This window comes from Notolepis coatsorum (genome assembly GCF_963971535.1).
Source record: "Notolepis coatsorum genome assembly, chromosome: 8".
Lineage (NCBI taxonomy): Eukaryota > Metazoa > Chordata > Actinopteri > Aulopiformes > Paralepididae > Notolepis > Notolepis coatsorum.
The window spans coordinates 117,986,181-118,002,280 of record NC_140172.1 but is presented as its reverse complement, the minus strand read 5'-3'; the positions used below and the strand labels follow the sequence as shown (position 1 = coordinate 118,002,280).

At 45.1% G+C, this 16,100-nt stretch overlaps 1 protein-coding gene across 1 annotated transcript in view; it reads left to right on the top strand.

The window, feature by feature from the left end:
* The window catches only part of jade2 (jade family PHD finger 2), a gene marked incomplete at both ends in the record, with an annotated part of 461,718 nt that overhangs the window by 110,467 nt on the left and 335,151 nt on the right, over positions 1-16,100 (top strand). The window contains 1 exon segment of the mRNA XM_084320505.1: positions 10,386-10,543. Coding sequence (XP_084176631.1) covers positions 10,386-10,543 — 158 coding nt within the window.

The window sequence follows — 16,100 nt, the reverse complement described above, 5'->3', positions numbered from 1 at the left end:
TCACGGTTCAAAATACGTATCACTCACCAGTGATGTAAATGGGTTTTCAATGTAGCGAGTCCCCGGGACACTGGTGGTCATTTGAGTGGGTCACAAAAGATGTATTAGCTGAAAGCATAAGGAACACTTACTTGTCTATTATCAATTAGGCCTTTTTGTTCATTCTAGGCGGCTCTCATAAGCGTGTCTGAGGAACTTTTTGTTCAATGAAAGAGTTGTCGGCAGTCTGGTAACTTCTCTCCTGAGGTCCATCCCTCTGTGTAGACCTAGTAGTGTGGCCTATAATGGAAGTAGTGGAGGATTCTTTGACAATTCTGCTTAGTGTCTGTTTGGAAATTACCTTGTTGCTGAAGTGACTATGAAAGGAATTATTAACATTGTGGCTCAACGTTATGCACTGAGATAACAAACTACTGCATTTGGCTGCATATAGTTAGCTATATATAACAACATTAAGGCTTTAATTATGATTTTCGATATCTAAATGCAGAGGTTGTTTTGTGTGAATACTTTGGGTAGAATGTGTTGCTTCCCATGTCTGTCGTGCTAGTAACAGACCGGTATCCAGTCATAATGCTAAATTATCGTAACATTTTGCAATTAATCCATCATGTGCGGTGAGCCGCGGGGGGCGACCCCTACAGATCACGGGTCAGTTGCGTTCCGCTACACCCCTACAATCTACTATATATAAGCTTGTAAATATTTAAATAAATACACAACTATCAGTAGTCCACAGTTCCTAAACTCAATGTATCCCCTTGGGGAAATTCGGGAAATGTACCACCAATAGCAAGTTTGTAGCCTTGTTGAAATGAAATATGTGCGGTGAAAAAAAAACACTGAGTTCATTAAACAAGTAAAAGTATTGATGTGTGGTGTGAGTGTCCGAACAGCTATGGGGAAAGTTATGAATTGAAATTAAGCGTGATTTTTTTTATTTATTTTTTTGTCTTTTTCCTCCTTTTTCCGTTTTTCTCCCCTCCCAATGTTAGTCGTTATGCCAATTCCCAATCCCCTTCCTGGTCGTCGCGCACTCCACCCCCTACCGTCGATCTGGGAGGGCGGAGACTATCACATGCTTCCTCCGACACATGTGTACCCAGCCCACTGCTTCTTTTCACCTGGCACCGTGGACGGTCACACTACCTCTTTAGATCTGTAGGAGTCGCTGTCCACAACGACCCAGACCCACCCACCGGCTTCCCTCCCGCTGACTCTGCCAATCGAGCCAGTATGACGGCCGGCCAAGCCGGAAGCAACGCTGACAGCTGGATTCGATACCAGTGTCTCTTGCGTTGGTGACAAGCGCCTTGTCCACTGCGGCACCCAGCCGCCCATGAAGCGTGATTCTGTGCAAGAATATATCACAATCACTCCCCGATCTCCCTATGACTTAGGCATATACAGTATCATCACAAATCGTATCGCCCACCGCTACATATACATGTGGTTCTCTAGAGAAGTGGGTCTTCTGAACCCTTTCACTACCACACTACAGAAGGTTAACCTTTCACTACCACACTACAGAAGGTTAACCTTTCACTACCACACTACAGAAGGTTAACCTTTCACTACCACACTACAGAAGGTTAACCTTTCACTACCACACTACAGAAGGTTAACCTTTCACTACCACACTACAGAAGGTTAACCTTTCACTACCACACTACAGACGGTTAACCTTTCACTACCACACTACAGAAGGTTAACCTTTCACTACCACACTACAGACGGTTAACCGTCTGTAGTGTGGTAGTGAAAGAGTTAACCTTCTGTAGTGTGATTGTGAAAGGGTTAACCCTTTGTCATGTGGTAGTGAAAGGGTTATTAACCAAGCGGCTATTAGACCTAAAGACATCAAACCAAGCGGCTGTTAGACCTAAGTGCTCAAGTGTTTGAGCACTTAGGTGCTCCGGTTTTAGATCGGAGCACTGTGGAACCTGTTCCCATTCATATTGGGTAGGCTGAAAGAGAATTTCCAGAGGGAATATAACCCGTCATACCATCATATTATGTCAAAAATCATAATACAATTATTAAACACGATTACTCATTGATCTGAGAACATCATATGACAAACATCATTTTGCCTTTCTTCTCGACCAAATGCTGCCTTTCTGTTATCTTCTAAGAGTTACCAAAGACGGAGAAACGCGCCATGGCTCCCTCCTCCCTCTCAACACGAGGTGAAACTACTGTTTGGGGTTTGGTGAGGGGGGGGGGGGGGGCTGGAGCACACTGATTTGAAGGAAGGATGCACTGCATTTACAACACAAGACGAAATGAAAACAACTATCGTTTTATTGTTTGCCATAGTGACCGGGTCACATCCTTGATCTCAATAGGAGCTAATACCTAGATTTAACCTGGTTAAAGGTAGGTACAAAAATAAGTTTAAAAATGAATTATATGCAAAGCGGCTCGGCAATGTCACTTACCCACTCACTCAGTCACTCAGTCACAGGGTTTGCCACTCCGTCCCTAGTTGTTGTAGTTCACAACGGCACGGCATGCCCCTAGTGGCGGCTCACGGCGGTGCAGTGGTTAGCACTGTTGCCTCACAAAAAGAAGGCCCTGGGTTCCAACCTGACAGGGGGCTTTCTTTGTTTGAGTATGTAAATCCAATATTGAGTCTTACCTGGTCTACTCCCCTTTTATCCCATGTTCTCCCCCGTGCAGCTTACCTCCAAGTACTCCTGTTCCCATCAACACCATAAAAGACATGCATGCTAGGTGTAGGCAGGGGTGCGTTGCTCATGGGACGCCGGGCAACAAGCTTTTGTGAGCAGAAGCGCGTGCACATGCACGGATGTGCGCACGCATGTGCATGCACTCAAGAACGCACTGGACTCGACTCGTCGCGTGTACCTGGCTACCTCGCATAAGCATAACAATAGCGCATGGAATGCAACCCATTTCATGGCAATCACATTCACAAGTTTGGTGTGAACGGTGCTCTGCCTGAGTCAGACCATCGTTGATTGATTGATTGATTGAAAACTTTATTAACAGATTGCAGAATGGGTACAATACAGTACAGCTCAATACACACAATTGTTAAGGGGATGCAGACCAGAGAAAGACTTTCGTCTTGTTTACATCAGGGTCCCCCATTTTCAATTCATCAGGACATATATGACATACATGACATACAGATAGTCAGTACTGCTACATCTATACATTTATGACATACCAGATTTGCAAATACAGTACTGTTTGTGATACAGAAGGAGTCAGGAAAAGGGAGTATATACATTTGACGTAGAAACTGTACATTGGAGGAGGTTGGGTGGGGGGGGGTTGGGTACACTGGGATATTGACAACCATACTGGGTAATCTACATTGGAGGTGGTTGGGGGGGGGGGGGGGGCACACTGTATATACAAGCAAAACTGTACATTGAGGGGGGGGGGGGGGGGAGACACTGTACAAACAAACAAAATTGTACATTGGACTATTGACAACCATACTAGGTAAATGACTGTACATTGGAGGGGGTTGGGTTAGGATATTTACAGGGGCCAGTGTTGAATTGCAGTCTCCCGTAGGTGTCCCTTGAGAGAGGTTTTGAAAGTGGGTAGTGATCCACATTCCTTTACAGCTTTGGGTAGGGCGTTCCACATTGATGTGGCATAATTGCGAAACGTGTTTAGTCCCTTATTTGAGCCGAATCTGGGTTTAACATGATTTGTGGAGCTCCCTCTGGTGTTGTGATCGTGGTATTCACTGACCTTTGGGAAGTATTTTGACATGTACATGGGTACCTTGGTCGTGTAGTGTATCTTGTAGACCAGGCCCATTGCAAGTTGCTGTACTCTGTCGTCTACTCTAAGCCATCCTAGGTTGTCAAAGTGGGCAGGGGTGAGGTGGGTTCTAGGAGTAAGGTCAAGCAGTAGTCTGACCAGTTTGTTTTGAGATGTTTGTAATTTTGTTTTTAGCGCCTTTGAGGTGCTTTGGTACCATGAGGTGCAAGCATAGTCGTAGTACCCCTGAATGAGTGCTCCTGCCAGAGTCTTCAGGGTATTCTTGTTTACCAGAGAGGAGATCCGGTACAAGAATCGAGTTCGTTGGTTGACTTTTTTTATTACATTGGATGCCATTTTGTCACAGGAGAGATTAGCCTCTAGGATGGAACCCAGGTAGGTAATTTCATCTTTCCTTGTGACAATATTGTCACCCACTGTAACTGAGAAGCCGTCGGTCTTGCTGAGTTTGTTATTTGAACCGAAGAGAATGGACTCTGTTTTGCCCATGTGTAATGATAGTTTGCAGATTCTGCCTAGTTCCGAGCTGAGGGTTTTTTCAACCTGTAACTTGTTCTTGTCAGAGACCAGCAGGGCTGAGTCGTCCGCAAACAGGAACAAGTTGCAGTCACAAGCTGACGACATGTCATTTGCATAAATTAGGAACAGTAGCGGTCCTAGTATGCTTCCTTGTGGAACACCACAGCTCACTGTGAGGGGGGGGGATAGGGTACCGTTTACCTCCACCATCTGTTCCCTCCCCCCAATTGCTTTTAGCTTGTCAATCAGAATGGAGTGATTGACCGTGTCAAAGGCCTTTTGTAGGTCCAGCATGACCATGCCGCAGTATTTGCCTGCGTCCACCTCTTGTTTGATGTGGTCATTCAAATAGAGAAGGCATGTGTCAGTGGAGTGGGATGTTCTGAAGCCAGATTGGAATTCGTAGATTAGATTTTTTTCCGCTAGGTACTTTTCGACCTGTTCGTAGACTATTTTTTCCATGACTTTCGAGATGGAGGTGAGAATAGAAATAGGGCGGTAGTTGCCTGGGTCTAATTTGCTGCCCTTTTTGTGCAGAGGGGTCACCCTCGCAATTTTGAAGTCCTTGGGGACGTGTCCCTGTTTTATGGAGAGGTTTATTATGTGTGTGATGATTGGGGTGATGGCGGCTGCTGAGTCTCTGAGGAATTTGGAAGGGATGTTGTCGTGGCCAGTGGCCTTGTTAGGTTGGAGGGCGCTCAGTTTATTGAGTACCTCATCTGTTGTTACCATTTCCAGCTTGAAGTCGTCCTTGCGGACCCCTAGGTTTTTGTAGTAAGCTACTATGTGTTCTACCCCATAAAGCCCTGAGTGGGAGGGTAGTTTGTTTACCAGTGTTGTGGCTATGTTTGTGAAGAAAATGTTTAAGTAATTGGCTACATCCAGCTCGTCTGTGATGAGCGTGTTGTCCGTTTTTATGTTTATGTTTGAGAATCTGGTTTTAAGTTTTTTACTGCATCCTAGTTGATTATTGAGTAATTTCCAAAGTTCACGTGGTTTGTTTTTGTTTTCCTCAGTTTTGTCATTGATGAAATTCTTTTTTGCAGTTTTGATCATGGAGTTTACGTCGTTTCTTAGTCTGTTTCTTTCTAGTTTGAGTTCAGTCACGTGGGCTTGGAGTTCACTGCTCGTGCTTTTAGTAAGCTTTGACTGACTTTTACGAAACATTTTTTGTCTCTGGTTTTCATAGCGGCCAGTATTTCGGAGTGCATCCACGGCTCAGCGCGATTTTTTACCCTGGTGGTTCTTAGGGGGGCCATGTCGTTTAGTATTGTTGAGAATTTGGTTTTGAAACCAAGCCATGTTTCTTCAACCAGTTCACACCAAACCTGATGGGAGGGGGCAGGGAGCTCTGTGTCTATTCCATCCTATCCAACCATCCACGACTACACTACACAGTAAAATACTTATGCACAAAAGTCATTCCATGCAGCACTGCAGAATGTGAAAGGGGATTCAGCGCCATGAATCAAATGATCACCCCAACCTGCTCAAATGTAACTACAATTACATTTAAAACATTGTTTGTTTTTCCACCATATCTGTTGACAATATAATTGCTTTATATTAGTGCTGTCAGGCGATAAAAAAATGTAATCTAATTAATTACAGGATTTGTAATTAATTAATCTCATTTTAATCGCATAACCATTTTAGGCCTGATATTTTATATTCTATAATCATATTTCAAATTGCATGTGTCCGGATGGCAGAATTCTACAAAACCTTCTGTTTAATCATCTTCCCTTTATTCATTTGCTTAGATTTTTCAGGTCTGGTCAATTACAATTTACTCAAGCCTAGTAAGCCTTTCTGACACTGGGAATATATTCCCTGAGATCCATAGATTCAGATACCGAATCTACCGAACATGCAAATGGACCATAAAAAAAAAAAAAAAAACGTCTGTAAATGTTTATTCTATGTTTTAATGGAATGAATGAGATTTAAAAAAAAAAAAATTTAATTTTGAGTTCATTTTCATAACGCGATCATTTGCTGTGTAATTAATTAATCTAATTAACGCGATAAACTGACAGCCCTACTTTATATATTGAAGGCTATACATCCTGTGCGCGTGTATACCTTCGTCGACGGAACTGCATTTCCGCGTTCGAGTTTTGCGCTCTGATTGGCCAGGTCATGCGACATGTGCGCCAATCGTGGGACAGCAAGTTCTGCGCCTATTTCCGGGTCTAACAGCCTGCAAACTACCTGGCGTTCTATCACCATGCTCTAAGACAAACTCTAACCTTAACCAACTTCGAAAGAGTGCCTAAGCTTAACCGTCAGAATCAGGGCAGGCGTTCTATCGCCATGCTCTAAGACAAACTCTAACCTTAACCAACTTCGAACGAGCGCCTAAGCTTAACCAGTTGCGGTCCCACTATTGGGCGTACATGTCACATGACCAGAAATGACCTGGCCAATCAGAGACGCGGAAATGCAGTTCTGTTGTAGAAGGCATTCAGGCGCGGGGGGTGGGCGTGCACGTGACGTCAATAAAATGCAGTGCAACCAGCTTTGTAATCACTGGTTGGGTGTAGGAGCCAAATTCTTTATCTCCGAATATGGTGAAAATTGTACCTCCATTTCCCCATTATATTTATTCACTTCTTCATTGTTTTGGTTTATTATTATATATATCATTATGTAAATCCAATGGAGTCTTACCTGGTCTACTCCCCTTCTTTTCCATGTTCCAACTTTACCTCCTATAATATGTGACCATGACCAGCGATTGATGCCACATGTCCCGATTTAAATTTTCCAGATTGTGAAAGTAAGCTTTCAAATGATGTGTCATACGTTGAAATCTGAGAATGTTTGAAGATGTGCTCATTTGAATCTTGTAAAACTGTTTTTTTATGTTTGCTTTAAGCTGTGAAAACGCCTCTAGAAGAAAAGGCTAGAACACATCTGCCTGTTTCTGCGGGGCGTTAACAATAGCCCCCTGCAATCCGCCCAGCCACTGCCCTCACTGAATAGCAATAACATATTGTAAGCTAAGTGCTTAAAATAAAAATAGAATATAATAGAAGTGTATGTGCATCGTATTAGGGTGCAGTGTAGGGTGCATGTATCTTGTGTGTGTGTGTGTGTGTGTGTGTTCAAGACTGGTCTCTGAGAATGTTAAAACAGACTTTTTTCTAGTTCTTCTTTCTATGTTCACAGAAAGATAAAGAAACTATTTACGTTGTATTTTATGGCAATAACGTTTAGGTGTGTTAGACCCGTGAGATATAAACACGAAAAACTTCAGAATAATGTGATATGGTATGTGAATGGCAAACGCCCAAGAGTCAAAAGAACCACCACTCAACGTAGGAAACAGGATGGGGGTTTAGCAATCCCTGACTTTAAGTTTTACTTCTGGTCCTTCTCGCTGAGACCCCTAATAAACTGGTTTGATCCTGAAATTGCTGTGTCGTGGCGTACCTTGGAGGCAGCAGTGGTCTTACCGCAAAGATTACAGGATGTAGTATACTCCAACACCCCTATATCAAAATGCCAATTACGATATGGCCCTATCATATCCCATGTGATTCAAACATGGCGCACTGTACAGAGGTCTTGTGCTGTTAAGGCCTAAAAGAAAAAATTGTTTGTTTCCGGTTGCCGACCGACCCTGCCGATTTAAGTGTGACCCAATTTATTTTATGAGTTTAAAAAAAGTTTTTTTTTTACAATAAAGTTTCATAAAAATCTTAGTCAAACCTTTAGTATTTTATGGATATTAAACATGCTGGCAGAGTACATGCATCCATGTTGTTGTGAACATTTTAATTAAATAAAGAAATTCCCTATCCATAGTCGCCGTGGGAAAGAATAAAATAAAATAAACTCCCTACCTACCCATGGCCTTAACTGACAACCAACAGGAAACAAACAATATTTTTTTTATGCCTAAGTGGCCATGGCACCTCGACTCGATTTCATAACCAGCAACTACTTGTTGGGCATAAACCCGTTAACATTCCTCAGTGGGAAAGGAAGGGAGTTCACACTCTGGGGGGATATATATGATAAAACCGGTCTTTGCGTGTTTCAGGACCTAAGAGAATTTTATGATACCCCCGGCGCGTCTTTTTTCCTCTACTTACAACTAAGATCGGCACTTAAGGTGCATGGGGTTCCATGGGCCCAAGCATTACATCCACACCCGTTTGGTAAACGTATTAGAGACAGGACAACCTCGAGAGGGTTTGTCTCCGATTTTTACACACTATTGATCAAGTCCACATATAAAAACTTAACATTGGATGTGGTCTGGCGAGAGGACATCCCGGAATTAGACCCTGAGTTTGACTGGGATGATATTTGGACTAATGTCACATTGGCTTCCCGCAACCCTAATCACCAGCAAATAAATTTTAATTATATTCATAGGACATATCTCACACCTAGGAGGTTGTGCACTATGAGGTTGGTGGCCGATTCTCGATGCACTCTGTGCACTCTAGGCGCTACCGGCACTTATATACACATGTTTTGGGATTTCCCACCAGTGGCTCATTTTTGGAAATCAATGGCAACTAAACTCTCGAACATAACAGGTAGTCAGAGCTCAGGTAGTCAGAGCTCAGGTAGTCAGAGCTCAGGTAGGCCTCAGGTAGTCTGAGCTCAGGTAGGCCTCAGGTAGTCAGAGCTCAGGTAGGCCTCAGGTAGTCAGAGCTCAGGTAGGCCTCAGGTAGTCAGAGCTCAGGTAGGCCTCAGGTAGTCAGAGCTCAGGTAGGCCTCAGGTAGTCAGAGCTCAGGCAGACCTCAGGTAGTCAGAGCTCAGGTAGTCAGAGCTCAGGTAGTCAGAGCTCAGGTAGGACTCAGGTAGTCACAGCTCAGGTAGTCAGAGCTCAGGTAGTCAGAGCTCAGGTAGGCCTCAGGTAGTCAGAGCTCAGGTAGTCAGAGCTCAGGTAGGCCTCAGGTAGTCACAGCTCAGGTAGTCAGAGCTCAGGTAGGCCTCAGGTAGTCAGAGCTCAGGCAGGCCTCAGGTAGTCAGAGCTCAGGCAGGCCTCAGGTAGTCAGAGCTCAGGTAGTCACAGCTCAGGCAGGCCTCAGGTAGTCAGAGCTCAGGTAGTCACAGCTCAGGTAGGCCTCAGGTAGTCACAGCTCAGGTAGTCAGAGCTCAGGTAGGCCTGAGGTAGTCAGAGCTCAGGCAGGCCTCAGGTAGTCAGAGCTCAGGTAGACCTCAGGTAGTCAGAGCTCAGGCAGGCCTCAGGTAGTCAGAGCTCAGGCAGTCAGAGCTCAGGCAGGCCTCAGGCAGTCAGAGCTCAGGCAGGCCTCAGGTAGTCAGAGCTCAGGCAGGCCTCAGGTAGTCAGAGCTCAGGTAGTCAGAGCTCAGGTAGTCAGAGCTCAGGCAGTCAGAGCTCAGGTAGTCAGAGCTCAGGTAGTCAGCGCTCAGGTAGTCAGAGCTCAGGTAGTCAGAGTTAGTCAGAGCTCAGGTAGTCAGAGTTAGTCAGGCCTCAGGTAGTCAGAGTTAGTCAGGCCTCAGGTAGTCAGAGTTAGTCAGAGCTCAGGTAGTCTGAGCTCAGGTAGGCCTCAGGTAGAGCGGTACCATACAGTTTTTGACCGCACTTAATTGTCCATTTATCTTCATTTACAAAACCTTTTTTGTTTGTTTTATAGTTATAGCAAAATAAATATGTTGGCTTTTATTTTGGATTGCAGTTTGGAGCGTGTCTAACTGCATACATTATACCTGGAGCCTCAAGACAACTTTGATCCATAGGATTGCCTACAATATACACACTAGTACAGTACACTCCAGCCATTACCCTTGACCAAGGTACTGGCATTACAACCAGAGTCGGTCCCCGGGTGCCTGTCTGTGGCTGCGGATCAAATGCAGGGGAATAACTTCCTCTACAGGGATTAATAAACTATAACTCAACTTAACCTATGCATGGAACTTTGACTCATGGTTAGAGAAGTACGTGTCCTTGTTTCTCATAATCGTTTTTCTCTCTCTCTCTCTCTCTCTCTCTCTCTCTCTCTCTCTCTCTCTCTCTCTCTCTCTCTCTCTCTCTCTCTCTCTCTCTCTCTCTCTCTCTCTCTCTCTCTCTCTCTCTCTCTCTCTCTCTCTCTCTCTTTCCGTCCTCTAGGTGTTCCGCACAGATTTCATCACAGCCATGAAGGTGCCAGACTCTGCCCAGCTGGGACCGGATGACTTCTATGTGCTGTCTGACCCCTGGAGGCAGGAGTGGGAGAAGGGAGTGCAGGTCCCGGCCAACCTGGAGGCCATCCCGCAGCTGGTGGTCCGGTAAGGGGAAAGAGACTTCACGTTTGAGCAGAGACAGAGTCCATATTAACCAGGACGTTGGAATCACACCGCTTTGAACCGGGGGGAACCCGTAACAGCGAAGGTGTCGGCGACGAGAGTGTGACTACTTGCCACAAAACAAAACATGTTCAGAGTAATTTCATTCGCTGCATCATGAAGTGAAATGTGAGTTTTGAAAAGGTTTAAAAATAATCACGATCTCCGCTAAAAGGCTGGGAATCGCACGGTTAATGGTTGTCACGGGAACTAAGGACTCTGTGGCAGAAACCAATGGACGGCACATGCATAGGAGTGTAAAAAGGAATTTTTCGATTGCTTTTTCTGTCATTTTCCAGTGACTTCAGATATGAAAGAAGAATTATGAAATTATGAGTTTCCTACGGATGACTCCCCCACTAAAAAGAGAGGGGCCAGGTCTTGTTTTTTTTTTTTCTTTTTTTTTCTTATCTTTTCCCCCCTCCTTCTTTTTCCGATTTTTCTCCCATCCCACTGTTAGTCGTTATGCCAATTCCCAACCCCCTTCCTGGTTGTTGCGCACTTTCCCCTACTGTTGGTCCGAGAGGCCGGAGACTGTCACATGCTTTCCTCCAACGCATGTGCAGCCAGCTGGCAGCCAGCCTGGCCGCGCAGATTCTAACTGGGAGAGTGTAACGTGTGGAAGGTCGCACTACCTCTCTCCAGATCCTACCCTTGCTGAGCAGGCGCCCCGACCGAACTGTAGGGGTCGCTGTCCACAACGCCCAGGACCCACCCACGGCTCCCCTCCCCCTAACTCAGCCAAACGAGTTAGTATAGCGATCAGCCCGAGCCAAGGCAATGCTGACTCTCCGGGAGTCGAGGGGGCCAGGTCTTGTTAATCTTGTTAGTCCTCATTATCAAGATGAGTGAGCCAACAGCTCTGTAGACAGACCTGCAGTCCCAGGATGTGATTTCTAAGCTTTCTTTTTTAGGGGAAACCATGTCTCCCGTGTTCTGGGAGTGTTCCAGGTTGACCCAATGCTGAACAATGGGGAAATATTAAAAAAAAATTAGTTTAATGTAAAATAAGGATGTTTGTATGGAGAAAACACAACCTGATGACATCATCTCAGACATTATCTTCATTGGGCAGCAGGCTTTGGGCAGGTGTCTCTAGTCTCTATTGTCATGAGCTTGTCTGATTGCAATGATCTATGTAGATCAGGGGTCTCAAACTCAATTTACCTGGGGGCCGCTGGAGGTAGAGTCTGGGTGAGGCTGGGCCGCATCAAATATTCCACACAAAAAGGGTTTCAAGTATTTTTTTAAATTTTTATGGAAATGTATGGTTGAAACATGCAAACGTTCAAACGCACACACACTAATAAGCATTGGAGGCTTTTAACCAGGGCCAGACTGGGGAAATCATTCAGGCCAGGAAATATAGTGCGAAATATAGCCCTAGTCAGGCCACTTTTTAAGCGGGGGGGGTCCCCCACCAGGAGATTTTGTGTTACAATGACTTCATTTCCTGCATTCTGGTGCAGGAATTGTTTTATTTGTACCCTTTAAATGCCAGTGTTTGTGATGGCATCACTGCACAAAAAAAAATATATATATATTTTTTTTTGGGAAATCTTAAATCTTTTTGTGTGGAAATCATCTGGGGGGCCGCAAAATATCATCCAGCAGGCCGCAATCTTTTGTAAGGGGTGGTGCACGCACGCACGCACACACACACACACACACACACACACACACACACACACACACACACACACACACACACACGCACACGCACACAGAGAGCATAAGGACACAGTCGACAAATTATATTTGATGACTTGCTGACAAGTTAAACAGGTCAAATTGAGATGAGTCAACTCTGTCCTGATGATCACTCGACACCAACAACTTCTGCAAGCGTGTGTAATCACTGGAGAGACCTGTCAGTGTGTTGAGATCTTCACTGTTGGGTGTTTTAATCGTTTTGAAATACACTAACTAGTGACTCACTCACTCACTCACTCACTCATGCAGTCACTCACTCACTCACTCACTCACTCACTCACTCACTCACTCACTCACTCACTCACTCACTCACAACTCACTCACTCACTCACTCGCTCACCCACTCACTCACTCACTCACTCACTCACTCACAACTCACTCGCTCACTCACTCACTCACTTACAACTCACTCACAACTCACTCACTCACTCACAACTCACTCACTCACAACTCACTCACTCACTCACTCACAACTCACTCGCTCACTCACTCACTCACTCACAACTCACTCGCTCACTCACTCACAACTCACTCACTCACAACTCACTCGCTCACTCACTCACTTACAACTCACTCACTCGCTCACTCACTCACTCGCTCACCCACTCGCTCACCCACTCGCTCAGTCACTCACTCACTCACTCACTCACTCACTCACTCACTCACAACTCACTCACTCACAACTCACTCACTCACTCACAACTCACTCACTCACAACTCACTCACTCACTCGCTCGCTCACTCACTCACTCGCTCACTCACCAGCTTACTCACAACTCACTCGCTCACTCACTCACTCACTCACAACTCACTCGCTCACTCACTCACAACTCACTCACTCACAACTCACTCGCTCACTCACTCACTTACAACTCACTCACTCGCTCACTCACTCACTCGCTCACCCACTCGCTCACCCACTCGCTCAGTCACTCACTCACTCACTCACTCACTCACTCACTCACTCACTCACTCACTCACAACTCACTCACTCACAACTCACTCACTCACTCACAACTCACTCACTCACAACTCACTCACTCACTCGCTCGCTCACTCACTCACTCGCTCACTCACCAGCTTACTCACCCGCTCACTCGCTCGCTCACTCACTCACTCACTCACTCACTCACTCACTCACTCACTCACTCACTCACTCACTCACTCACTCACTCACTCACTCACTCACTCACTCACTCACTCACTCACTCACTCACAACTCGCTCACTCACTCACAACTCGCTCACTCACTCACGGTTAGCCACTGGGTCCAGCCAGGAATTACACAGCACTTGCATCTACGGTTTAACATTTAGGTTTCCTTGTTTCCTTCTCGCAGCCTCCCAGAAGATATAGGCCACAAATCTGTATCAAAGCCGTCGGAACAGAACGTGGAACGTTTTATTACCGGGATGTTTAAACAATGACGGGTGTTTCCCAGCAGTTACAGGCGTCTCTGAAAGTTGTTTACATTTCTTCAAATGACGTGTGTGCACTGTTGTTGTCGAGTTGTATAACGTCAGAAGAACCTGAATGTCAACTCTCTTTTGTGTCACTCAAGTCAGGGGACGGACACCTAGGGACACAAATAGAATAGATGTGAGGACATGGACGTGTGTCAACACAAGACAATACACACACACACACACACACACACACACACACACACACACACACACACACACAAATAAACAAATAAATGGACATACAAACATGTGTACGCAAGGGGAGACTAGCTACACAAACACGTAGATACACACATACTGTACACACACATAGTGTTGCTCTTGTTAGTCTTTATAGTGAGCGTACAGCTGTTCCAGATATTAGTGTGGTTTGTTCACAGTGCAGGGGACTCATGAAAATGCTCAGACTGACTGGTAATTCCTGTTACACTGTCCTGTCAGACCACACACACACGCACACACACACACACACGCACACGCACGCACGCACGCACGCACGCACGCACGCACATACACACAAAATGCCCTGTTTTAAAGTGAGCACTGGCAAAATGTCCTCACAGATTTACCTTACCTCTCTGTCTTTGTGAGGACATTTGTTACAGAACAAGTAGAGTAGTACCTGACCACATGCACACTCACACACACACACAAACACACAAGCAAGCATGCACATGCTCGTGCACACACACACACACACACCTACACACACACACACACACACACACACACACACACACACACACACACACACACACACACACACACACACACACACACACACACACACACACACACAGTCGAGCACTGTACTAGTATGTCACAAGGCTAACCAATCAGCTGCTGGCCAAGTCTGTATCCTAGACACACACACACACACCCAGCATGGTGATGATTAAACAGAGGAGCCTGGAGGCAGAGTCTAGAGATGGATGAAGACACAGAGTGAGATGACATAGATGACCAGATAGAGAGAGAGAGAGAGAGAGAGAGAGATAGAGAGGAAGAGAGAGAGAGAGAGATACATGGATATATAGATGAATAGATAGAGAGATAGATAGACAGACAGACATATAGTGATATATAGATAGATATAGATAGATAGATAGATAGATAGATAGATAGATAGATAGATGGATAGATGGATAGATGAATAGATGAATAGATGAATAGATAGAGAGATAGACAGACTGATCGATGGATGGATGGATGGATAGATAGATAGATAGATAGATAGATAGACAGACAGACAGACAGTCAAAGCGCTTTGTTTTTTTTCACTCTGACTTTTACTCTTTCTGTCTTTCCTTTCTCCTCCCCCTCAATGTACAGTATTACTTGTTTATACAGTGTGCCCCCCGGCCCCCCCCCCCCCCCCAACCACCTCCAATGTAAATTACCCAGTATGGTTGTCAATATCCCAATGTACCCAACCCCCCCCACACAACCTCCTCCAATGTACAGTTTCTACGTCAAATGTATATACTCCCTTTTCTTGACTCCTTCTGTATCACAAACAGTACTGTATTTGCAAATCTGGTATGTCATAAATGTATAGATGTAGCAGTACTGACTATCTGTATGTCATGTATGTCATATATGTCCTGATGAATTGAAAATGGGGGACCCTGATGTAAACAAGACGAAAGTCTTTCTCTGGTCTGCATCCCCTTAACAATTGTGTGTATTGAGCTGTACTGTATTGTACCCATTCTACAATCTGTTAATAAAGTTTTCAATCAATCAATCAATCAATCCTGCTTTCTCTCAATCATTGTGGGTTCTCCATCTTTGTTCACTGTTTCTCTCTCTTCCACCTTCCTCTCTTTTTTGTTTCTCTCCTCCCTCTTTCCTTCCTCTCTTCTCTCTATTCTCTCTCTCTGTCTCTCTACCCCCCTCCCTTCCTCCAGCTCTAAGTTGAGCCCGAGGTGCAGACGTTTTTTCTTTATGAATAATGACATCATCATCCAAAAATTGCAGAGAGGAAAAGGCTGCGGTCCCTGTCTGGCTCAGAATTCTCTCTCTCTCTCTCTCTCTCTCTCTCTCTCTCTCTCTCTCTCTCTCTCTCGCTCTCTCTCTCTCTCTCTCTCTCTCTCTCTCTCTCTCTCTCTCTCTCTCTCTCTCCTCTCTCTCTCTCTCTCTCTCTCTCTCTCTCTCTCACTCCCACCCTCACCGGCTTGTCCTCTTCCCCTCTGCGCTCCTTCGTTCATTCTCTCTCTCTCTCTATCTCTCTCTCTCCCTCTCTCTCTCTCACTGCGGTTGTGATTCTGGTAAAAACTGAAGGAGGCAAAGCAGTTTTCTAGTCTTGATTTTGTTTGTGT